Genomic DNA, 25820 nt, shown 5'->3' with positions numbered 1-25820 from the left:
ATAAAAAACAGATCTACCTGTGACTGGTCGTAGTGCATGGTGATTTTAATTATGCCCTCATGCCTCTCAATCAAATTATCCAATGAGCTTGTGTCCAGCTGTGGGGAATAAGAGCTGCGAAGCCACTGCCCCCATGACATCATTTGCATTTGCTGCATTTTCTCTTCGCTGATTCTTTTCATTTTGGAACGAAAGTCTTTTACTTCCTGGTCTTGCAGGGCATCCAACTCATGAAGACCTGCACCATAAAGTTCTGTGACTTAACAGTCTCGCAACATAAACAACATCCACTACAAATCTGGGGTCTGTTCTTCTAAATATGTGGATTTAGCTACATTTGATTATTTATAATTTGACCCTATCTAGGATTTATTCATTCTTCAAAACTCATCCAGGATTTGTGAGGGAAAAAAATACAAATATATATATATTTTAATTATTAAAGCAAATTTTCCGCAAATTTTACTGTAAAAAATGATCTGTAAACTAAAAGTTCCCATTTAATCTTGCTTTTGACTTGCATTATAAAATGTGATGTTTGAGAAATTAGACTTTTAGTGACATTTTTAATAGTTTGAAGTTATAGATTGTCTGGACTGGTGTTTTTCATTTAAACACCATTTTCATTTTTCATTGGTTTTCATTTAAATAGTTATAGACTTCATCATATATTTTTTTTCATACAATATAATGTTTGAAATTACTAAAATCTTTTGTAAAGACTTTTGTTAAACTCTAGAGTTGTATTTTCAACATCATAGCAACAGCTCTGGTAGAAAAAAATAATTTCATATAAATAAATAAATAAATAAATATATATATATTATATAAATTATATATATATATATATATATATATATATATATATATTTATATAAACAGGATTAGTTCAAGCAAAAGTGTTATTGAAATTATACACCAACTGCTACCAACTCTTACAAGAGTACTGCATTAAATTATGGAAATAATAAGGTATTGCCAAGGTGGAATAAACTGCCAATTCTGATTTATACTTGCGTTGCACGATTGTAGTCGTGCATTTAAATTTCTGCATGCTGTTTGTGTTGCTCTGCAATAAATCTTCTGAAACGCTAGCTGGCAGTAGGTTTATGTTCCTTTGTGTTGAGTTTTTAGTAGATCAACCTCGCTCATTCAGAGGCAGAGCCGGTGGACGTCCAACAACTTTAATCATAAGGTATACACCAAACAAAAGTTTTCATCTGGAGCTCCTTCACGGGACTTTACACTTGTAAACACTCGCTCTATTGGGCTCGTGGCTCTCAGCACCGCCCACACTCGTGAGCGTGAGCTTGATGCAGAAGAATAAATTAAGGCTGGTTTATACTTCTGCGTCAAGTGACTGCCGTGAAATCCAACACATGCATTGCATGTACTCGTGCATTTATACTTCTGCACTCTGTTTGTGTAGCTCTGCAATAACACTTCTTAAACGCTAGCTGGCAGTGGGTTATGTTCCATAAGTTACTGTTTTGTTTTTTCTGAATGCTACCTTAAAGGGCCATGAAACCCCCTCGTTTCAGCAGGGTGTTTTCACACCTCTAATTTGGAAAAACTCAGAAAAGTGGGCGTGTCCAGCTCTGTTTAGAGGGGAGTGTCGGAGGAAGAAAAGAGGCTTGGTGTGGGAGTGTCTATTTGGGCGCGCTGAATTTCAGAGTCAAAACACACACACACAGGGGACAATGTGACTGTGTTTACATGGACATCTGTAATTGAATTATTTGCCAAATTATTAAATGGTGGACTTTAACTGCAGTTTGGCTCTTTCATTCAGGGAATTCATTCATGTCCCTCTCGACAAACGTGATATTTGATTCAAGGAACTGCTCTAAGCGTGTATTTTCATGCAACGTTTGATACCGCACGGCGAATGAGAGAAAAAAAACTCAGCATTTCCCGGAAACTTAGATGCACACGGCAGGTAGCGTCAGAAAGCCGCGTGTGTTATTCCGGTCACAAAATCCAACACGAGGTTATAATTTGGTTGTAACTGTTAGTGCTAACTTGTTTACACTCGGTGCAATAGTTTGTTTGATACGAATAAAATACGAACTGAATAAACAAAGAGCACTGGTCGGTCACTTACCAAATCTGTAGAGACAGGACAATCACCAGCAACTAGAGACGCGCCTTTATTTAGAGGAGACTACAAGCGAATCCAGATCTCAGCGTTTGCAGATGAGAACAGCTCTCAGGTAAACAATAATCCTCCTTAGACACGTAAGTTATTGTTGTCGTGCGTCGCGTACACTGTTAATCCACACGTGACGCCAGCTGCGCTCTCACAGAGAGAAAATGAAAACAAAACTTAACTGCAGCAAACTATAAAAGCAACACTTCACGCTTGTTTTGCCAATACAACGTGGCGTCTCTGCCGTCTACACTCTGACAGTAATGAATATTAATGAAGTTGCACAATAGGGCGCGCTGATTGGTTTGAACCAAGCCTTACTCATGCATTAATGCAACACACTGTAAGACGTAATAAGACTCACTCTGGCACAGACGTCCAGTCTGCACTCTGGAATACAACGCTATTATGTCATAGCCGTGACGCAGCTTCAAAAATTCGTTTCAAACCGGAAGTACGAATTTGCTTGAAATAACGCAAAAACAACCAATTTACACTTTTTAGTGAAATATAGGTGTCCTAATAGTGTTTTTAGCAGTGTGGGACACATATACGACTGTCAACAGCTCAAAACATGTGTTTTGGTGTTTCGTGAACCTTTAATGTACGAGAAGCTAAAACCTGCTCATTCAAAGGGAAAACCGATGAACGTGCAACAACTTTAATCATAAGGTAAACACAAAACAAAAAGTTTTCATCTGGAGCTCTTTCACAAGACTTGACACTTTTAAACGATCGATCCAACAGACTTGCGGCTCTCAGCACTGACTACACTCATCACCGCTACCAAGCCGACCAGTCACAGAGCTTGCGCTACACGTTGCTGTGAAGCATAGTTACATTTTTTGATAGGTGCACGTCAGCGTCAGCCACAACGATAGCTATGCGACCACACGGACCATACGCATGTGCTTGATGCAGAAGTATAAATCAGCCTTCAGCCTGTGGCATTTGTTTTACCGGCGAATGCCCTTCCTGCTTCAACCCAGCCCTGAGAGTACAACCCCCAATACTGCCATTCCACACGCTCTGCCAGTCACACACTGGTCAATTTAGTTTATCCAATTAACCAATACTGCATCAATTTGGACAGTGGAGAAATCAAATATTGTAATATTGTTACAAAAAAATTACAAAAACAAACAAAATCTAAATTAAAAATGAAAACAATTATGTAATCTACACTCCGAAATAAAGGTACAAAAACGGGGAGATAACTTTTTGAAGGGGATTAAAGACTTTTTGGTGAAAAACCTGTTCACTTTAAGTACTAATAAGATAAGATAAGTGCTAGGTGCGACACTGTGGCTCACTGGTTAGCTCTGTCGCCTCACGGCAAGAAGGTTGCTGGATTGAGCGCTGGCTGGGTCAGTTGGTGTGTCTGTGTGGAGTTTGCATGTTTTCCCCATGTTGGCGTGGATTTCCAAGACATGCGATATAGGTGATTTCAATTAGCGAAATTGTCCAGAGGGTATGTGTATAAATGTGAGAAAGTATCGGTGTTTCCCAGTACTGGGTTGCAGCTGGAAGGGCATCCACTGTGAAAACATATGCTGGATAAATTGGTGGTTAATTTTACTGTGGTGACCCCTGATGAATAAAGGGACTAAGCCAACTAAAAATAAATGAATGAGTACTAATATACTTTACGATTCCAACATGGATCTTTTAGATACTAATGCACACTTTGATCACATTATGTATCAGATTATAATCAGATTGTCACTTTCTTGCCTTAAACCAATTGCTGCATTGCTGATCATGATTTTGTGGATTGATTGATTTGTCCTTTTAAACATGCAGCAATACAAGATCAATTAATCCAAATATTTTACTCTGATTTGCAACCTTGAAGAACCAAATTTGCCAACAACCACCATACACCCCCCCCCCCCCCCAAACCCACCCATACACACACACACACACACACACACACACACACACACAAAAACTAATTTGTTAAAAGACCCAGGATATGCCAAATCATCTTTGATCAATTAAGCAATGTACAAAGAACATACCGCTGCTGTTTATCCACTGAATAACATGGATAACTTCTCAACTGAAATTATGTGAAAAGCACAGCATGAATCCTTCAGTCACAGATAACATTGACACTCTTGCAACTATGAAAATTTTAATATCCGCTTTAAAGGCTTGCTTGATTGGTACCCAAACACATTTTACTTGTGGTACTTTTTCCAAAATCCAAGTTTTTTTTTTTTTTATAAAAGACAATATATCAGTACTTGATATGGTTATAAACATCATATAATCATTTGTTTAAATGTTTGATTGTTCACATTTTTGTGATTTCCTAAATGAACTAGTAACATTAACAAGGAAACAATATTACACATAATATATGTTGAGTAAATTATGTAATGTGATACTGTGTACTTTTTTGTTTATTTAAATAAACTAAAGAAGAGTAAAGGACAACTTTCATTTTTGACTGGACTACTCCTTTAATGTCTGTCTTTTTCTGTTAAATGACATCAGAGTGTTTTGTTGGGAGACAGAGCACTAGGGTAAAGGTTTCAAATGGCTTCCTGATAACACACATGATGACATTTAGAGAGCATTAAAAATTCATTTGATCCTCTCTAAAAAGAAAGACTGCCCATACTGTGTGTGTGTGTGTTTGTGTGTGTGTGTGTGTGTGCGTGTGTGCATGTGTGTTTCAGATCCAATGAATGAGTAATGCAAGTGGAGTGTTTGAGAGTGTAACCCTTGCAGGCTTTGCCTGACATCTCATAGTTCCATCATGATTCATACTTTGTATACATACAAACAAACAATCAGCATTACACTGAAGTCTACGCTGATTCTTACAATCATATACATTAAAGGTGGCACTTTCTTTATAATAAAATTTCACACATTAAATTGAATAATACGATTTTCAATTCTTTGAGTCAAGTTTTCTTATAATATGAAGATTCATAAAGGATTGAAATGGCATTATGAGTAAATGAAAAATATACACTAATATTTAGCACTATATACTGTTTTGCTTCTGCAAAACTTTAGTTTGCACTCGTTGCCAAACACCCTTAAGTGTAATTGTATTGTTTAAAAAAATATCTTTTACTTATATTTATTATTTTTAGATTATATGAGTAATTTTATTTATTTTAATTTCCTTTTAAAATTCTACTTTTTGTATTAATAGTATATGTTAGGCACTGAGGGTCTTAGTTACGCAATTTTGACTTTCTGTATGTCCTGTACACATGGTTAAATTGACAATAAAGCTGACTTTGGCTTTATATACAGTTGAAGTCAGAATTATTAACCCCCTTTTGATTTTTTTTTATTCTTTTTAAATATTTCCCAAATGGTATTTAAAAGAGCAAGGAAATTTTCACAGTACGTCTGATAATATTTTTTCTTCAGGAAAAAGTCTTATTTGTTTTATTTCGACAAATATAAAAGCAGTTTAACATTTTTTTTTTTATTATTTTTGGGACAAAATTATTAGCCCCTTTAAGCTATTTTTTTTCGATAGTGTACAGAACAAATCATCGTTATAGAATAACTTGCCTAATTACCCTTACCTGCCTAGTTCACCTTATTAACCTAGTTTAGCCTTTAAATGTCACTTTAAGCTGTAGAAGTGTCTTGAAAAACAGCTAGTCAAATATTATTTACTGTCATCATGGCAAAGATAAAATAAATCAGTTATTAGAAATAGGTTTTTAAAAATATTATGCTTAGAAATGTGTTGAAACAATCTTCCCTCCATTAAACAGAAATTGGGGAAAAAAAAATAAACGGGTGATAATAATTCAGGGGGGCTAATAATTCTGACTTCAACTGTGTGTATATATATATATATATATATATATATATATATATATATATATATAAAGACACATGTTTCAATGCGTCTAAACACTCACACAACTCGCATACACTCTTTCTTCGGGTAATTCCCTTCTTTTATCAGAGGTTGCCATAAGGCACCATTTTCATTGAAACAATACATGTTTAAACAATGCATTGCTCTAAAAATTGTATCCAGCCATATTAACAATAGTAATCCTTTTAAAATACAGTTTGACCTTTACTAAACCATCTTTGCCTTTTTCCATTGTACTTCATAAATCATTAATTTGATAATCATAACCACATCAAACAATGTAAGACAAAAGCAATTATATTCCATTGTAGTCTGAAAAAGACAAGGAATAACAATTGTGGTAAAACTTTAAAGTGCACTTATTATAGTATTTTAATGAAATATGATATGTAACTAACCCTAAACCTAACCCACATTCTACCATTAATCTTATAATAAGTGCATGTAATTAATTAATATTGCTCAGTAGTCCAGTGAACGGCTTCACTTCAAATAAAGTGTAACCAAAATTGCAAATTGTCTAATTCTATTTAATTGGAATTTTACCATGTTAAAAGTATAGCATAATATTATGCGTGTGATTATGTACATATGCGTCACCTTTTCCAATGAGAACTCCAATCTTGGAATCTAGGAGGCGCTCTGCACGTCCACAATTACGTGTGATCAGTTTGAGAACAGGCAGGAATGGTCGCACATCACATAGTCGCCTGGTCTCATCCTCCAGCTCCTCGTGCACTGCTGCCTGGTTCACGCATTCGAACATGTGACCCTCCATCTCCCCCAGCAATGAGAAGAGAGGATATGTCTGCGCCTCCTTCCATAATAGCTACACAAATGCAAAAACAAAATGATACATATGAATTCTCTTTAAATCATAAATAAATAAAATCAAATAAGCATCCGTAATATATATTCTGTTTATACCACATACGCACCAGTTTGATGTGTTGGATGGTACTCTCGCGAGGGACTTCCATCTGGATGTAGATTCCAGTGGGCAACAGGAAGTCCACCATAACCTGGTCGTCTCCATCTAACCCCGACTCCGCCCACAAGTCCAGCTGATCTGTCTTTGCGGGAGGCATGGCAGAGAACACACTGAAGCCAAACCATGGGAACCTCGACACAAATCAAAACAAACTCAAATTAGCTACAAAATAAAGCAAACAACTGAAGTAGAAAGGCCTCTATTCTTGCAGCTACTCAGGCAATTTGTGATTGGCCATTGGAACTATTTAAATTAAAAGCATTAAGTAATGACATCAAATGTGCACTGTCATGTCTTATCTGCATGCGTGGCAGAGAGGAGCAGAAGCAGGACCATCGCTAGTGGCTTGAAAGGTGGTGACAATTATAGGGACCCCACAGCCCAGGGGGCCCCACAAAATATAGTACCATGCTATAGTTACACTATGCAGGCCCCTGTTCTGTAAATATTTCTAATATTGATTTTAGTTATGCCAGGGAACAAAACCACAGAAACAATTCAATTTGATAAAATAAAAATTTCCAAATGTTTGCCTTTTACCCCTCCACATAAATGGCTCAGTCTGATATCCAGGCAAAATTCTGAAATTTTCTGTGACTGGGAATTTCAATGACTATGCTTTGGGGCTATACATGAATGTTCACAAGTTTTCTGTTCTGTTGTAAAGCGTCCCTGAAATTCTAAGCACATTCACATTCAGCTGTCTTGTATAACAAAAGTTTTGTTTTTCAACAAAATAATAGATTTTAACTCAGATTTTTACGGACTAGCTCCACGAGAAAAATTTTGACTACTTGAGGTCAATTTCTTGATTTATTTGACAAATCTACATCTCAAGAGCAATCCAGTGACCCCTCTGAGGTTTAAGCTATACATCCTCACTAGTTTTGATTGTATGTTTTGTGACTATGATGTGTGTGTCTTTTTTCTTTGTTTATTTTGTCTCTTCTTTGTTGTTTTCTTTTATATTGTCTTTTGTTTGTCTAAAATACGAGCCAATGTTTGTTCTTGTTCAGTGTGTGTGTGTGTGTGTGTGTGTGTGTGTGTGTATATATATATATATATATATATATATATATATATATATATATATATATATATATATATATATATATATATATATAAATGCTTAAAATAAAGTAATTAAAAAAAACAACAAAATAAAAGATTTTAGCATCATTCGATGTAAATTTTTGTAAAACATTTTTAAAAATTGTGTCATTGTGATATGTTATGTTTAATGACCCATTTCATTGAGTAAGCAATGATTTCCATTTCTCTTGGATAACGTCAAAATAAAAGTTGTTCCATTTAAAACACTGCTAACAAAAAAATTATAATAATATAAAGCCTATAACCGGCCATTATGCAAAATATATATATTGTTTTATTAGGAAAATATGAAAGAGAGAATATATGTAAGGTACTGTCAAAATAATTGATTACTTCCAGTTTAAGCACTGCTCCTTTAGGGAAGGATTTCCACCCCTTTTATATCAAACAAATTTTTTGGCCCACGAACCCCCCTTTATATTTTTTTAAATAAAATATCAGAAAAAAAGTCTAATAATAAGTTGATGACCAATGAAATTTCAGGTGAGTGTGGATTTGACCTGTCCTCTGGAGGCAAAAAAGCCATTTTTGTTACCATAGCAAGCTTGAGCACACTGCTAGCAAAATATAAGATAGATTTAACTTTTTAGCATATTAAAATCTAAAAATCTTTACAGTACATTACAAATATGTGTGATGTGTATGGATATGTTAAGAAGCATATTTGCTTGAGAAAAGACACTTTTTGTTATTGTCTATATACTAAAATAAAAGTTTTTCATTTGTTGCCTTAGGGCACAGGTGTCAAACTCAGTTCCAAAAGGGCCGCAGCTCTGCACAGTTTAGTTCCAACCCTAATTAAACACACCTGATCAAACTAATTGAGTCCTTCAGGCTTGTTTGAAACCTACAGGTAAGTGTGTTGGAGCAGGGTTGGAACTAAACTGTGCAGGGCTTCGGCCCTCCTGGAATTGAGTTTGACACCCCTGCCTTAGGGCAACATTGTGCAGTTAGACGACTGTTGTAAAAACAATAACACATATATATATATATATATATATATATATATATATATATATATATATATATATATATGTTTTACTGTAAACTATTGCTCACAGGAAATTGATGAGGTAGAGAACAAGATTGATCAGTTAGGCTCATTCCTTCCGACAGCGAGCTTAAAGAGTCTCATTAGCTCTCTCTCCATTCAAAGATGCGAATAAAACTTGCAAAAAAATCCCAAGACGGCACTCATACTAAGTTGAAGACAGAAATAGACAGGAAATATAAGTGATCGACCCGAGAAAACTTCAGCCACGCACAACCTACAAGACATGACAGGACTAGTGTCTAGACTGCCACCAAAACAAGAATTAACAAGACTAAAGTGGCAGAATCCTGACATCCACTTTATAATCAAATCAATTAAATTATGATTCCTGTAACATTAATCAAACTATTTAAATTATGCCAACTTTTATTAGAATGTATTCAAAATAATGAAATTATTCCAACTATTATTAGAACCATTATTATATTTTAATTATTCCAATAAAGTATTATAATTATATTATTTTGAATAAACTATAAATAAAAATACAATCATTATATAATATTGTAATCTTTGATAATTTATTATATTAATAAACTATCACTGTAAACATTTCAATTTTACTTTAGCCTCATACAGTACTACACTGTGTGTTTCTCCCATGTGTGTGTGTGTGTGTGTGTGTGTGTGTGTGTGTGTGTGTGTGTGTGTGTCAGTTGATAAGAAAGAAATTTACTAAGCATTAGAACTATCCGTGAAAGATCATCATATCACGTAGAATTATATCACACATACGGACCACATAACTGATGGGTGTTACCATTTATATGGTAATATATATGGTGTTCGGTGATAAAGAAAAAAAAAACTGTCGGATCATTGTTAATTATTAGATGACACCTTTCAGGAAGATAGAACCATAAATGGTTGTTTTTCCTAATGGTGAATGATGATAAGAATGTACTGGAATATCATATAGCTGACAGTGGGGGTGTTTAAATTAATTGTTTCTTCGAAGCACCGCGATGCAGACGCGGACAATTCGGTATCGGTACAGTAACAGATCCTAACCGGTTATTATGTACTTGTCATGATCACCAGCAATCTAACCACCAGATGTCACTGGTAAACACTCACACACATAGGACTACAAATCTGCTTGTAAATGGACTACATATTCAGTCATGCCACACACACACACACACATCTGCTATAGTGACACTATTTCACTGCCATAGAGAAAGCTGCAGTAAATTCAATTTCTCTTTCACTCTCTCTTGACCTGCTGGTGTGACGTTTCCTCTTCTCTCCGTTGTTAAAGCTATACTTGTGAATTCAGACATGAGCATGTCTGCAGAGCAAGTTTTCTCCACCACGTCTATCATGGATCAGCTGAGATCGGCGCTGCCGTTTATCAGTGTCACTCATCGGTGAACAGTGCCAGCGCATTAGAGCTAATCGCGGATCTTTCTGTGGAGCCAATCAAAGACGTTTAACAACTCACTCGACAACGTCCCAAAAGCAACCAGGATAATATTTACATTTTTGTTCATTTGCTTTCAATGCTCATGTTGTTCTGTGCATGTCTTTAAGTTTTGTTTGATGCAGAGTGTTTTCTTTGAGCAGGTAAAATTAAAGGAACAGGTCATATATCTGACTGCTTGTATTAAAAGACAAAATTGTATTACAAATACACAGGCTTAAATTTTTTTTTTAAAATTATATATTTTAATATAAGAATTCTTGTGCTGTAAAGTAAAATATAAAATTGTGTATGAAACGCATTGTCATTGCACCATAATGCACAAAAATATCAAATTGAACCGAATCAATGGCATAATAATCGCAATTGTAACTGAACCATGAGACCAATGTAGGTCACACCTCAAGATGACAGAGTTTGGGTTTGCCATCTCCAGGTTCTTTCTATGTATATATAGCGTGAGTAATAGTCTGACTATTATATCTTAGTCATGGAAGACTTTAAAGTAATCCCTATTAATCCTGGTCAAATTTGGACCAATGAGGTTAATACTGGAATAATACCTCCTGATGAACATCATGATCGTGTCATCATGTATAAAATCCTGCTCCTGATCCAGTGGCGAGATGCCGACATGCTGCATGACATTTTTGTCTCCATAGACTAGTTGTTTAAATGATGTGACTTGAATGATCGATATAAAAAAATAAGTTTAGCTGTTTCACACGCAGAGGATTCCCAGATGTCTCCGCCCATATACTAAATGCACAAATACCCCTAGTCACATGCTGACCACCACAATAATACATACATGTCTCAACATTTCTCTTCAGAATTTTCTGGTCTGGTTGTTGAATTTAAGTTACATTGCATCTACACGGCAACAAATTCTGATTAGATTATAAGTAGACTGTTAGGTTGGAGTTTGGGTTGGGGTTAGGATAAGTTGACATGTACTTGCAAAGTTTGTTATAGTCAGTTAAACGGCTGTTGAACATCTGTATCAACAGATATTAAGCAGACAGTCTATTAATACTCAAATGGAGCATCAAAATAAAGTGATACCCCAAGTTTTCCCCATAATCAGACCACCTCCATCAGACAATGAACCAAAAAACTGGCTGAATAAATTTTGCACCAAATCTGGATATCGAAACCTGACATTTCTGGGTTTGATGTTCTGAGACGGCTGTTTCAGCAGTTCTGGATTTAAGATCATAAAAACTGATCACCATGCTCATGCAGCACATCATTAATGCTCAACTGAAAAAAAGAGTGTAAACTGATTTTTAATTCTCCGTCAAGCGCACGCAATTGGTCCGGTGCAGCCTTTGCGTGGTTGCATATACTGTCACGCACCCCTCAAAAAATTTAACTACACGTCGCAATGACGTGTATCGCAAGCTTAGTGATTGGTTGGCTTGGTAGTGCTGACGAGTGTGGGTGGGGGTAAAAGCCACGCAAGCCCGATGTAGCAAGAGTTTACAAGTGTCGAGTCCTGTGAAGGAGCTCCAAATATAAACTTTTGTTTTGTGTTTACTTTATGATTAAAGTTATTGCACGTCCACCAGTTCCCGCCTCTGAATGAGAGAGTTTGAGCTGCTTGCACATGATGGTAGCATTTAGAAAAAAACAAAACACCCTCGAAGAAACTTGACACAGAGGAACATAAAAACATCACTGCCAGCTAGCATTTTAGAAGTGTTATTGCAGAGCAACACAAACAGCACGGAGAGGTATAAACCAGCCTTTAGGGTTGTGCTTTCGACCACTCGATTCAGCTGCAACATTCCTGCTTGTTTGACCCGCACCATTCTACTTCGACTTACACTTTGAAAAACTTTAAAGAGCCAAAAAACTTTAAACCAGAGTTCTTTGGTTCTTCAGGAACTGAGGAGCAAATCGTTTATCATGTTGAGACTGGAAGACATCAGGACCAAGATTTTGGAAAACTCCTGTGAGTCAGTTAAATGGTCTGTTATGTAAAGTCATTAATGATGCTACAAATGATGACCGATTATCTTGGTCTAAATGAGTGACAAATCTTAAGAAAGAAATGAAAAATATTGAGAACTCTAAAGATGATCTGAGTCAAATTTGGTCCAAATCAGCCAAACGATGCTGGAGGAATTTGAAAAAGTAGGTTTTGGACTTAAGGCTAGATGGCGGACAGAAGATTTAGTTAATTAAGGCATAATTGGTATCAATATTCTCAGGATAACCCAGTGAATGTATCAAGATAAGTTTCGTAACAATAGGCAAAATTAGTCAACAGTTATTAGCATTTTTAGAAATATTGTTATAACGTTTGACCAAAAGGTGGTGCTGTGACAAAACTTTAAGCACCTTCAGGGCACAGTCCCCAAGGCACAAACCTACTGTCATAACAATTCACTAATGTGTCCGTAAAATATAACAATTTTAGGCCAAAATGGCTGACCTAGGAACATCAGACATCATTCGACTTGGCATGTTCCACCGAATGTAATAAAAAGAGCAATTTTATGAATTTTGGACAAAAAAGCCATTTCTTGCATCTCTGGACCACAAGGGGGCAGTGCCCTGTAATGATGCAGCTCACATCAGACTATGGTTGTGATAACACACACCAAGTTTGGTGTGAATATATCAATACATTACGGAGATAACACCTTAAGTCAATTTGTGCAAGCTCTATGTTAAATTTGATCGCAAGGTCATCGAAAACGGTTTGTCTAATCAACTTGAATTCCATGGTCAGCGTAGTCTGTACATTATGTGATTCAATTTTGGTGAAAATCAGACAAACAGCCTGAGACGAGTTTGTTCAAATAGGTTTTGCAAAACATTCGAAATAACAAAAAAAAAAAAAAAAAAATGTCATGACAGAAATTGATGTCATGTGGTGCATTTGAATCGGCTTAAAGAAAAAATAGCCCATTCGCTTCAAAAGTTAGACTTTAGACATCGGTTCACAAGATAAACATAAGTGAAACTTTAGACAAGTGGTGGCACTATGAGTTGGAGTCCAAATTTGTTGTGGTCGAAGATCAGACGGTCCTCTATCATCAGTGTGCCAAGGTTTGCGCAAATGCCACAAATGGTTCATATAGGGCTGCCATAGACTCCCTGAACAGAAGCTAGAAGAATAATAATAACTAGAACCTAAAGTTCATTGATAAACTTTGATGTTGGCTTGAGAAAGTTGAGAAAGTTGCTAGGCAGTTGCTAAATGGCAATGCTCGTGTACATGTTTGATCAAATGCTAATACTTAGTAGGCATTTCTAGCATATGTTATTGCATTTAGATAATCATTCATAGCATGTAGCTAATCGTTATTAGCACTTGGCTTCCATTATCATTGTTACCATGCATAGTACACAGGAAGTCCCATTTGCTAGCATGAGTCAAACAAGCCAATGCCCAGGTCCCTACGATGTTCTGATGTAGAGATATTGCTATTTTAAATGGTTGCTAGGTTATACTGTTTTATTGCTATGGGGACATTTGACAGGTTAGTGATGATACATCAAAGCTTCTTGGCAATATGAGTGATCTTAATCAACCCGATGTTTCTATGACAGTCTTTATGAGTATCAAAAACTGGACTTGAACATTATGTATTCCTGGTGTTGGGTTGCGGCTGGAAGGGCATTCGCTGTGTAAAACAAATGCTGGATAAGTTGGCGGTTCATTCCGTTGTGGCGACCCCTGATTAATAAAGGGACCAAGGGAATGAACATTATGTAAAAATGGCTTGCTGTATTTTTTTGAAAATACAATGCTTAATAAGTGTGAAGGTGATACATGGAAAAATGGCTTGCCATATCAGTAAAAAATATGGAGTTTAAGTCAAAAATGGCTTGCCATATTTTGAGAAAAATAATGCTTTAAAAATGATTAATTGGAAACTGTAAGTCTCATAAACCTTAAAAATATAGCAACAAAATCTATCGCATCATAATACAGCTTTTGGCCAAATTTGGGGCTTGTATAATTTTTTTATATGCCCGGATTATAAAAATTTAATATTTAACATTTTTTATTTAAAAAATGATAAGTCTTACAGGCATGAGGAGATATAGCAACAATCTTGAATGCAGAAGGCACATTTTGACCACATTTGGGCCTTGTGGCATGATTGGCCTAGGAGGAGATACGTTTGTTTTCAAGGACAGAGTAGTATAACAGTATGTTGGCTTTCTCAAGCCAACATAATAATAGAATGACTCAATCATGTGGCTAAAAACTATGGGGTAATTTCAGACAAAGCCCTAGAAACTGATGTAGAGCGGTGTTTCTCAGCCACGTTTCTGGGGACCACCAGCTCTGCACATTTCAGATCATCAGCTCATTAGCAGAGACCGAAAGACCTGTAATGGATGTGATAAACAAAGGAGACTTCCAAAACATGCAGTGCTAGTGGTCCTCCAGCAACATAGTTGAGAAACACTGATGTAGAGCATGTGTCAAACAATTTGTTGTGGTAAGTTAAGGGCTCCGTGGGCAGGACTGGAGTTTTATGACCAGAGCATTACAGATATCTATAAAACTAACATTGTAGGGCAGTTTAATATCACAATGACGCTGGTATGATTGTTGGGGAAGAAGTACAAATTCATTCTTGTTCTGTTTTGTGTTTTCAGTTGTCTGCAAATTAGACATTTGAACAGTGCTTATGGAGTACATGACGAATAGTAAAATAAACCTCATTGACATACAGGATGAATCACAGTTACGTCAGTGCTCAGCTTCATTTTTGACCATCTACATTTCAGCCTTACATCCCATCCAAACATGTAGTTTGTTAAATCACCATGTACTTATCCAGATCTGGTCTGGTGATAAACAGATGTTAAAGTGGTCGCACTTGGTCTAACTTAAGCAGTACATTTACGGAAGAAAAAAAAACAGACCTTTATAATTAATATAATGTTTACATGTAATTAAGAAATTGTAAATTAAGTCTAAATTAAATATCTTCTTTACATAACCAAACTGTCTCAAGTGCTTCGTTCAGTGACAATGTCTTTACTTTTCTGAATCACATGCTGCTGCTCACCTCTCTGCTCTCACCTTACAAGCAAAGAATTGTCTTAAACATGACAACACAAACAAGTGTCCAGACAGGAGTGGAAAATAATTCAAACAATGTTTCAATATCTGATAAACTGGGACAAGTGTGCTAGAATGTTTTTAGATGGCTCACCACAAAAGACAAACCCTTGTAAAAAAAAAAAATAATAATAAAAAAAAAAAAATATATATATATATATATATATATATATATATATATATATATATATATATATATATATATATATATATATATATATATATATATATGGTAAGTTAAACATACATGTCTACATTAATAAAACAGAATGTTTTCATTTTGTTTTACTATTGTTTAATAAAGTATGCACAATCGAAAAAAAAAAAAAAAAACAGAAGAGAGATACTTGCTGTGTCAGTGCAGCAAAGTGCACTTTGCATGCTTTTAGACAGTCCACCACAGACATTACAGCTCGTATAATAACTCTGTTGTGAACACTGTTGTGAAGTGCTTCAGGAAGCCCAACCTCCACATCCACCACAGCTCAATATCACTAGTGATCTCAGACCTCTGACCTCTCTCTGCTGATGACACCATTTGTTAAGAGCTGAGGTTTATCCTCCATGTTGGTCCTTCGCTTAAGTAGGTACTTCATGAGCTAGTGCTCTGAAACATTAGTTATCGGAAACATTTTCACTGCTCCTAGCCAGCGAAAGTTGCATGCATGTATAGAACAGGGGTGCCCAAACTTTTTCTTATAAAGGCCCAAAAACAAAACTTGACTGAGGGATGTAGGCTGAATATATAGCATACTGAATATATATTACATCGTATAACATAAAATTTGCCATGGGTTATTTCCTAGTTTATTTTCTACTGTTTAAAAATAGCTAGAAAATGTTGCTTTAAATCATATGAACTAAAGCACAATTTTTAGCATTTTATAATAAACTTATTATTACAATAAAAACATAATCTCATTTATACCACAATGGAGTAATTCTGAAAACACTAGTCGACCTGCGCCTACCTTTGCCTTGATTTGCTTTCCGATGTCTTGTGCATCGCTTTTGGTCAAGACATGTTTTACATTTTAAAAGTCTGATTCATTTACAACATTTAATTAAAACATTTAATTTTTGACTTTTTTTTGTAGCTCAGCAATAAAACAAAGCAACAAAGGGTTATGTTCAAATCAAAATAACAATCACTGTCAACGGCATTCGCCAAAGATGTCACCTACCCTGTTGCTGTCTAATGAAGGAATGTGTCAGAGCTAGGTATACACACACACACACATATATATACATTAGGGTTGGGCATCTAAGCTATAATGCCGATCCGATACCCATCTCGATACAAAGAATACGATCCGATATATTAGCGATACATTTATGACATATTGCGATGCGACATGATACGATTCACACCCATATCACGATACAATGCGATAATTCAGCACTAACTAATTAAATCAAGTTTATGATATTATGTGAAAGAGGATGCTGTGCCATTGAATGAGTTTGATTATTTATTAACCAAGCAAAACCAAGACTTTTTTTACAAACTGGCTTTTCTCTCAGAGCCAGAGTGTCAGTTTACAGTAGAGGGCCATTTTAGAACATATAGCACATATTATTTAAGTATTTTCAAGATAAACAGAATGTATAAGTGCAATATATATTAAAATATATATATATTTGCACTCTTTCAACATAAAGGTTGAGCATTGCACAACAAGAATTGTGATTTAACTTTTCAACTATGAAAACAAGTTTTACAAAGATATATTTTGCCACTGATTATTCAAAACTTAAGGTCGTGAACTAGCAGTGTTATGCTGCGTTGAAACATCACTGTCACTGTAAACAACAGGCTAATAAAAATATAACAAACCAGCAATCTTCTTGCTGTGAGGTGGTCAAACTACCCACTGTGCCACCGTGACACCCATTATTTTTATCATTATTATTATTAATATTATTATTATTATTATAATTAAATAAAAATTAACAGGAGGAGGTGTTTAAAACCGCCTAGTGCGGCAGTATAGAGAGGGCGGCGTCTGCAACACCCAGTTATATCCGCGCATAGGGCGGCAGAATAGAGGTCCGCGACACCTGCGCGTCCGCAGTTATATCAGCGCATAGGGCGGCAGAATAGCGGTCCGCGACACGTCACTTCATTTTCATAACCGGTCACTTTCGTTTTCACATTGGGGTTGAGGGCGGCGTGATCGTCCTCTGCCTAGAGCAGCAGTTCAGCTTGCTCCGGCCCTGCAGATGAACAATGCAGTAACATCCGTTATTGGCATAGAGCGCACAAAACTTTTGCGCATGGAAAAAAAAAACTTGCAATGCTTTTCTCACCACTTTTGGAGCTGGTAGCTACAGATCAAGCAGTGCGAAAGCCGGGGATGTAGGAACACTGGAAGATGCTTTCACAACAACACCGTGGCGCCGCTTCAAGTGAGATTTCAGATTACTCGTACTGCCCATGTATGGCACATTTTGCAAATTGCATCTGTCCTGTCAAGTCGTCCATCCTTAAATCCATAATGTTGCTATACTTTAGATTTAAAACTCAGTGGGGAATAAAATGTTTGTTTTGCTTCTCGCGCTTTCTGAGGGCGCACCACTAGCTTCATCCGCACACCTGATACACATCCGCAAATCCGTTGCTAAGGCTTACTTTATGTAGGTCGATTAAATTATGCACCAAAAACAGGTTGACAACACTTGTTAATAAATAAAAAATACATTCTATATTAAAAAAATAAGCTGTATCTCGCAAAAACCGATGCATCTCGATTTGCTTCCAAAATTTCATTCTTCCTCTGCTGCTCTACCGATGCACTCGCATCGTGCACGCGCATGACCGCGTATCGATACATATCGATTAATCTTCCCATCCCTAATATACATACATACATATATACATAATTGGGAGTTTTCCCGGTGGTCATTTTGCAAATATTATTTTAAATTACGAAAAATATCATTTTACATCCCTTTGCTACATCTATGGGTAGTGACTGCACAGGCATTACTGACAAAGAGTGTGTGTTTGGAAATGTACTATCCTCCCTCTCTGTTAAATTTGATCCAATCCGTGTCTTGAAACACACCCCCTCTCCTGGATTCACTTCTCATTCTGATGGTGGGAGCAATTCGTTTGTGAATGAATCCTGTTATGCAAGACTCGTTCACTTAGCCGACAATAATACAAGCTTCTAGCACGGCAGCATCTTGTTGTCAGAATTCTTTAGCATTTTTTGCTTATTTTATTCAACAAAACTAGCATAAGCCTAGTATTTAGTGCAAGTTGATGCTACTTTTCCCTATGGTGAATGCAGTAAGTGACTGTATTATCATTAATAACGTTACTTGGTAAGCACAAAAAGTTCTTAACAAAAATGTAAATCAACAAAATCTTACCTATGAAATGTTCTGCCTTTAGTGCTGTGTACAGGTGTAATAATGAGAAAACAAAGCACAAAGTCCAGCATCTTCACGTTGGCACAATGTCTTGACTAGTGCGTTGAATGACATTTGTGCTGAGAGCACTGTACAAATGTGGCGGCGCTATTGACACATGCACAGGGTCCATATGCAATATCTATTGTATATATCTATGGCTCAGTATGAATCGGCATCACTAAAGTGCTGGTCACGTGACAACAAAGGTATAAAATCAACAAAGGTATAAAATATAGTCTGTGATAGTAAATGCAAGGCAACTTCTTGAAATGCAGGCATAACACTGTATGACAACTTTTCAGATGACTGTTCTAGAGCCTACAGCTAACCAATTTGTCAGATTCTAGAGAGAATTATAAATGATTTAAAAAAGTTTATTTTAAATAAATACATTAAAGTATATAATTTCACTCACTTGGGAAATGGAGGCAACTTGAATAGTTTGTGGGCACAATTAAGTGCCATATTATCTGTTAATTGTACGAAATAATTCCAAAAGGCAATTGACTGTGTAAAGCCACATAAAACAAAACAAAAATATGATGTATATGCCGAGTTCAGCAGCTAATTATTCAGAATCAGCTGAGTTTAAGTGACAGCGATCAGCGAGACCTAGCTGTCACTCAAGTGGCCACACCCTAAATTATGCAGATTTAATATAACTTAATATAAACGAAACGGATGAGTTATAAAAACATTCACCCCCCTCTCAGTTGTCATGAAGTGTAATATTAGCTATAAGAACCAAAATCTTTCTTTGTACCAGCTTGTAAACATCTTTTTATCTGCTGTAAAGTTGGCCATTTTAACAGCGGGGTCAATAGAAATTTGCTCTATTGTGGAGCCAGGACTAGCGGAATTTCGATGAATTATAGTTTCAGTTACTTCCGTATTTGCTTTACAAGGGAGAGCAGGAGGTTGCCACTTGGTTTTGACAAACACGCCAAACAAATCCTTTGGAGTGTTGATATTGCTTTTGTTACACATCCCAATTGCCACAAAATTTTCGTCCATTATGAGCACCAAATTCTTGAATGACATTTGTGCTGAGAGCACTGTACAAATGTGGCGGCGCTATTGACACATGCACAGGGTCCATATGCAATATCTGTTGTATATATCTATGGCTCAGTATGAATCGACATCACTAAAGTGCTGGTCACGTGACAACAAAGGTATTATGAATTTACAACAAATGTTTTATAAAATTCTATAAACTGTATATAAAAATTATCTAATAACATTAATGACAAATACAAAAAGGTTAACAGTTTAAGAATAGACACTTATACAGGATAAAAATATCCAAGGGGTGAATAAATGACGGCCTAATTTAGATTTTTGTGAAATTTAATTTATTCAAAAATCTATACTTCAATAAATATACACATTCTGGCTATTTGATCTAGTATGGTGCCATACATGCTTTGTTTGTAAGGCATCTAATTCCAATCACACTCTTTTGACCCTTTTTTATTACACACAACTTATTGACAACAATGCATAAAAATTAAGATTCAAATTATATCAAATGATATTTGTTCTAATTACAATAACATAGTGTAAGGCTCGAAGCTTACGCTGCTATTCTGAACCAATAGTCGGAAGCAGAAAGCAGTTAAAGGATGGCATGTTTAAATCCATTATTTATCTGACTCCATTGTAATTAATCTGACTCCATTAAATTTGTTATCATGATTGATAATGAGAAAGAATCTCTACGCCTTAAAGCAGGCAAAGTTGTTCATTAAGTTACATGTTTAAATATACAGACAGTAGAATGAAACAAACTAACATACTGTATAAATAAATTAGCTGTAACACATGCACTGCTGAGCAACAAAGACAGTGAAACTGCCTTTGTTAGCATATGAGGCTACGCACTGGTGTGCGGGAGATGCAGAGTAAAAGCCGTTCTCCCAGATCAACAGTTACCTTTCCTTCTTATACCCTGAGCAAAGCATTGTCAAACATGAGTGAAAACCAACCCCCAAAACCAGCTGGACATGAGAGCAAAGTTGAGGAGATAAAGTGGGGGAGAAGTACATTAACATACTCTCCTCAGGCCATGACTCAACAATAGTAAATATATTATAGATTGAAATACAATTAATCAATGCCTCTGTTGATTTCATCACTACAACACTGAAGTCATAAACTGTCAGATGACACCAAACATGACAAAGTTATCTGAAGGAGGATCACGAGCAGATGAATTGTGTATGGAGAAAAGCACATGGTCACTGTAAGCAAATGGCAGAGATGTGTATTAAAGGGCCATGAAACCCCCTCGTTTCAGCAGGGTGTTTTCACACCTCTACTTTGAAAAAAGTCAGAAAAGTGGGCGTGTCCAGCTCTGTTTAGGGGGGAGTGTCGGAGGAACAAAAGTGGGATGGTGTGGGAGTGTCTATTTGGGCATGCGCGAGTTTCAGTCAAAATACACACACATGAGAAAGTGATGGTGTTTAACCTACATGGACATCTGTAGTCGAATTATTTGCCTAATTATTAAATGTTGGACTTTAACTGCAGTTTGGCTCTTTCATTCAGGGAATTCATTCATGCCCCTCGCGACAAACGCGATATTTGATTCGAGGATCTGCTCTAAGCGTGTATTTTTCATGCAATGTTTGATACCGCACGGCGAATGAGAGAAAAAAAAAACTCAGCATTTCCTGGAAACTTAGATGCACACAGCAGGTAGCTTCAGAAAGCCGCGCGTGTTATTCCGGTCACAAAATGCGGTGCTATGTTTGCACTCAGTGCAATAGTTAACTTAATTCGATACGAACAAGCTGATTAAACAAAAAGCACTGGTTGCTCACTTACCAAATCTGTAGAGACAGGACAATCACCAGCAACTAGAGCCAAGTCTTTATGAAGAGAAGACTAACGTTACAAGCGAATCCGGATTTCAGCGTTTGCAGATGAGAAAAGCTCTCAGGTAAACAATAATCCTCCTTAGACACTCAAGTTATTGTTGTCGAGCGTCACGTACACTGTTAATCCACACGTGATCCAGCTAAGCTCTCACAGAGAGAAAATGAAAACGAAACTTAATGGCAGCAAACTATAAAAGCAACACTTCACGCTTGTTTTGCCAACACAACGTGGCGTCTCTGTGGCGTAAACGCGGTGACAGGAATGAATATTAATGAAGTTGCACAATAGAGCGCGCTAATTGGTTTGAACCAAGCCTTACTCATGCATTAAAGCAACACACTGTAAGACGTAATAAGACACACTCTGGCTCAGACGTTCAGTCTGCACACTGGAATACACGCTATTATGTCATGACCGTGACGCAGCTTCAAAAATTCGTTTCAAACAGGAAGTACGAATTTACTGGAAATAACGCAAAAACAACCAATTTACACTTTTTAGTGAAATATAGGTGTCCTAATAGTGTTTTTAGCAGTGTGGGACACATATACGACTGTCAACAGCTCAAAAAATGTGTTTTGGTGTTTCGTGACCCTTTAAAGCTGTGAGGAACTCTGCCTCACCAGGAAGACCCATCCCATGCTTGGACTGTCTCAGTAGTCCTTCATTAGCATAGAAGGAAAAGTATATAATATTTTCTCAGCTTACAATAGTTAGCCATGATCAATTATTTACACTTCACTATACACTATTTCAGGTTCATAGAGTTCATGGCAGTTTCACTATTTTATCCAAAATGTTAATTAATACAAAGTTCTGTCATGAAAGTCTATGCACACACTCTGATATGTCATCTGATCTGACCATACGTCATTGACTACACAGTGCTGGAGCTACACTGGTTGCTGTTGCCTCTGCAGCCAATGAGTTTGCTTCTCAGCATTTTAAATCCTCAGTGTTGTTTAACACAAGCGCTGACATTCATCCAAAATCATCACAACATAACAAACAACTAAAAGATAAGTGACATTGATCTTTTACTTATTCATGAGCTGGGCTACTTAATGTTTATGAAAGCGATCTGAGATTTCAGTCAAGCTACAGGTACTCAACTTTGCAAAAACTTGTTCAGAAGCAAGTTACAACACATACATTTACTAAGTGCTTCAGCGAGATTTTATGCACAGATGAATGTAATGCCCAGCTGTTTAAACTGACTCTTTCAGTCATTTCAAAGCGATGATTTCTTAGCTATGCTAATGTCTTGCTTCCAGCTGCACACTGCCAGCGTCCTTAACACACTGTCTATTATAGATGTTTTGCATATTTTGTGGCTCATACATAATGATGCGATCTTAGTATAGCGTTTCATCTGCTTTGCTATTGGCATTTGAGGCTGTGAAAAAATTCAATGGATCAAAATTATTTTGGGTCCATTATTATTTTTCTTTATGTCAAAAATTATTAGAACTACAAGGAAGGAACATCATATTCCATGAAGATATTTTGCTGTGTTTTTCCACTGTAAATGTATCAAAAGTCAATTGTCAATTAGTAATATAAATTACTAAACACTTTATTTATTAATCATATTAATATCTTCCAAAAGTTTATATATTTGACTAGTTCCATTCAAGAAGTAAAACTTCTATAATGTCTACATGGGGTACATGTATAATTTGGGGCTTTCATTAGTTGTCATCAAAATTAAAGGAATAAACACTTGAAATATACAAGTCTGTGTGGAAAGAATGTATACATTATACTTTACAAGTTTTACTTCTTGGGCAGAATTAGTCAAATAAATACACTTTTTGAGGATATTCTAATTAACTGACCAGCACCTGTATTTAGAATTTTTAAAAGCCTCTTATTAGATGTTACTGCACGAAGCAGGAAGAGTTACTACATAGAAATGTTCACACAGCACTGGCATCTGTTCAGTGGACTTTTCCGGTGAGCATGTGTGGTACATGCATAAGCAGATAGAACAGTGAAGCGAAAGCAGATTAAACACATGTTGGGTCTGTCTTGCGCATCGCTGCGAGCTCTATCTCTGCTTTCACTTCACTTTAGTCCAGCCCAGTGCCTCATATACAGTGTATAAAGCTGCAGGAATGATGAAATCAGTTGCATGAACAGTGTCCCATTTTTAGACATTTTTCTCTTTCGGACTAAAATTTTCAGCAACTGCCTAATGTGGTGGTAGTCAACATAAGTGAGTAAAAAGTGTAAATGTTCCACTCAAAATAATCTGAAATAAATTCCTTCTAGCAGAAGGTAAACCTTGTTGATTGGGCATTCCAGCCCAGTTGAGCGTTTTGACCATAGACTGTAAAAGATATGGATGTAGTATCCGTGAAGTCACCCATAGGTTTCTGAAGAGCGCAAATGAAGCTGCAAGTGGGCATGGCCAACTGGCACCATTTTGTTTGCGCGTCATCCCTTCATTTGAGGGTAACCAAATAAGGGCAAAGAGGTGGAGCGTGAGCAGGACTACAGATGCCTGCTAGCATTTTGCTTAGATGGGCTTTTCTTTAGGAGAAACGCTAATACTTCATTACCTGCGACTCGTTTGTGTTCTGACCACATGGGCTTGGTTTTATACTTTATTAATAAAGTGATTAATCTTTTGAAAAATCTGTTGTAATACACTGAGCCACTAAACATTATTCTTAAGATGTTTTTCTATTGGAGAAAACGCAAATTACTACGAATTACTGAAAAGTGTTAGTAAATGCAAGGCTACTTCTTGAAATGCAGGCATTACACTGTATGACAACTTTTCAGATGACTGTTCTAGAGCCTACAGCTAACCAATTTGTCAGATTCTAGAGAGAATTATAAATGATATAAATGATTTTAAAAAGTTTATTTTAAATAAATACATTAAAGTATATAATTTCACTCACTTGGGAAATGGAGGCAACTTGAATAGTTTGTGGGCACAATTAAGTGCCATATTATCTGTTAATTGTACAAAATAATTCCAAAAGGCAATTGACTGTGTAAAGCCACATAAAACAAAACAAAAATATGATATATATGCCGAGTTCAGCAGCTAATTATTCAGAATCAGCTGAGTTTAAGTGACAGCGACCAGTGAGACCTAGCTGTCACTCAAGTGGCCACACCCTAAATTATGCAGATTTAATATAACTTAATATAAACGAAACGGATGAGTTATAAAAACATTCACCCCCCTCAAAGTTGTCATGAAGTGTAATATTAGCTATAAGAACCAAAATCTTTCTTTGTACCAGCCTGTAAACATCTTTTTATCTGCTGTAAAGTTGGCCATTTTAACAGCGGGGTCAATAGAAATTTGCTCTATTGTGGAGCCAGGACTAGCGGAATTTCGATGAATTATAGTTTCAGTTACTTCCGTATTTGCTTTACAAGGGAGAGCAGGAGGTTGCCACTTGGTTTTGACAAACACGCCAAACAAATCCTTTGGAGTGTTGATATTGCTTTTGTTACACATCCCAATTGCCACAAAATTTTCGTCCATTATGAGCACCAAATTCTCAACCTTCAAGTTTCGCCCTTTTTTATGCTTGTCGCTTTTGCAATAACAGAATATACTCCCTTGTCCGTTTTTTTCCAAAATAGGTCTACCATGTATTGGACCTATCTCCAATGTCTAGGAAATTGGAGATTTTCAACCTGGAGGTAAAACTGGGTTGGAACTTAGTTAAAGAATATGGTCTGGGATAAGTGCATCTGAAGGCAGTGTTATTGGACAGTCATTCAGGATTGAAGGTCCATTTTATTCCTTCCTGTGCAAGAAGGCTTTGTATTTTATGTTGATTTAATTATATTAAAGA

At 36.3% G+C, this 25820-nt stretch overlaps 1 protein-coding gene across 1 annotated transcript in view; it reads right to left on the bottom strand.

Moving 5' to 3' along the window:
* pik3cb (phosphatidylinositol-4,5-bisphosphate 3-kinase, catalytic subunit beta) overlaps positions 1 to 25820 on the bottom strand; it is a 96953-nt gene that overhangs the window by 31191 nt on the left and 39942 nt on the right. Inside the window, exons 4-6 of the mRNA XM_087283485.1 lie at positions 6953 to 7136; positions 6615 to 6843; positions 18 to 238 (exon numbers count right to left, since the gene is read on the bottom strand). Of these exons, the coding sequence (XP_087139611.1) occupies positions 18 to 238; positions 6615 to 6843; positions 6953 to 7102 (600 nt within the window). The 5' untranslated portion in view covers positions 7103 to 7136. The remainder of the gene's footprint in view (positions 1 to 17; positions 239 to 6614; positions 6844 to 6952; positions 7137 to 25820) is intronic.

Source organism: Danio rerio, chromosome 15, assembly GCF_052040795.2.
Source record: "Danio rerio strain M-AB ecotype USA chromosome 15, GRCz13ab, whole genome shotgun sequence".
Lineage (NCBI taxonomy): Eukaryota > Metazoa > Chordata > Actinopteri > Cypriniformes > Danionidae > Danio > Danio rerio.
Note: the sequence above shows the minus strand (reverse complement) of the source record. Positions and strands in the feature narration are given on the sequence as shown.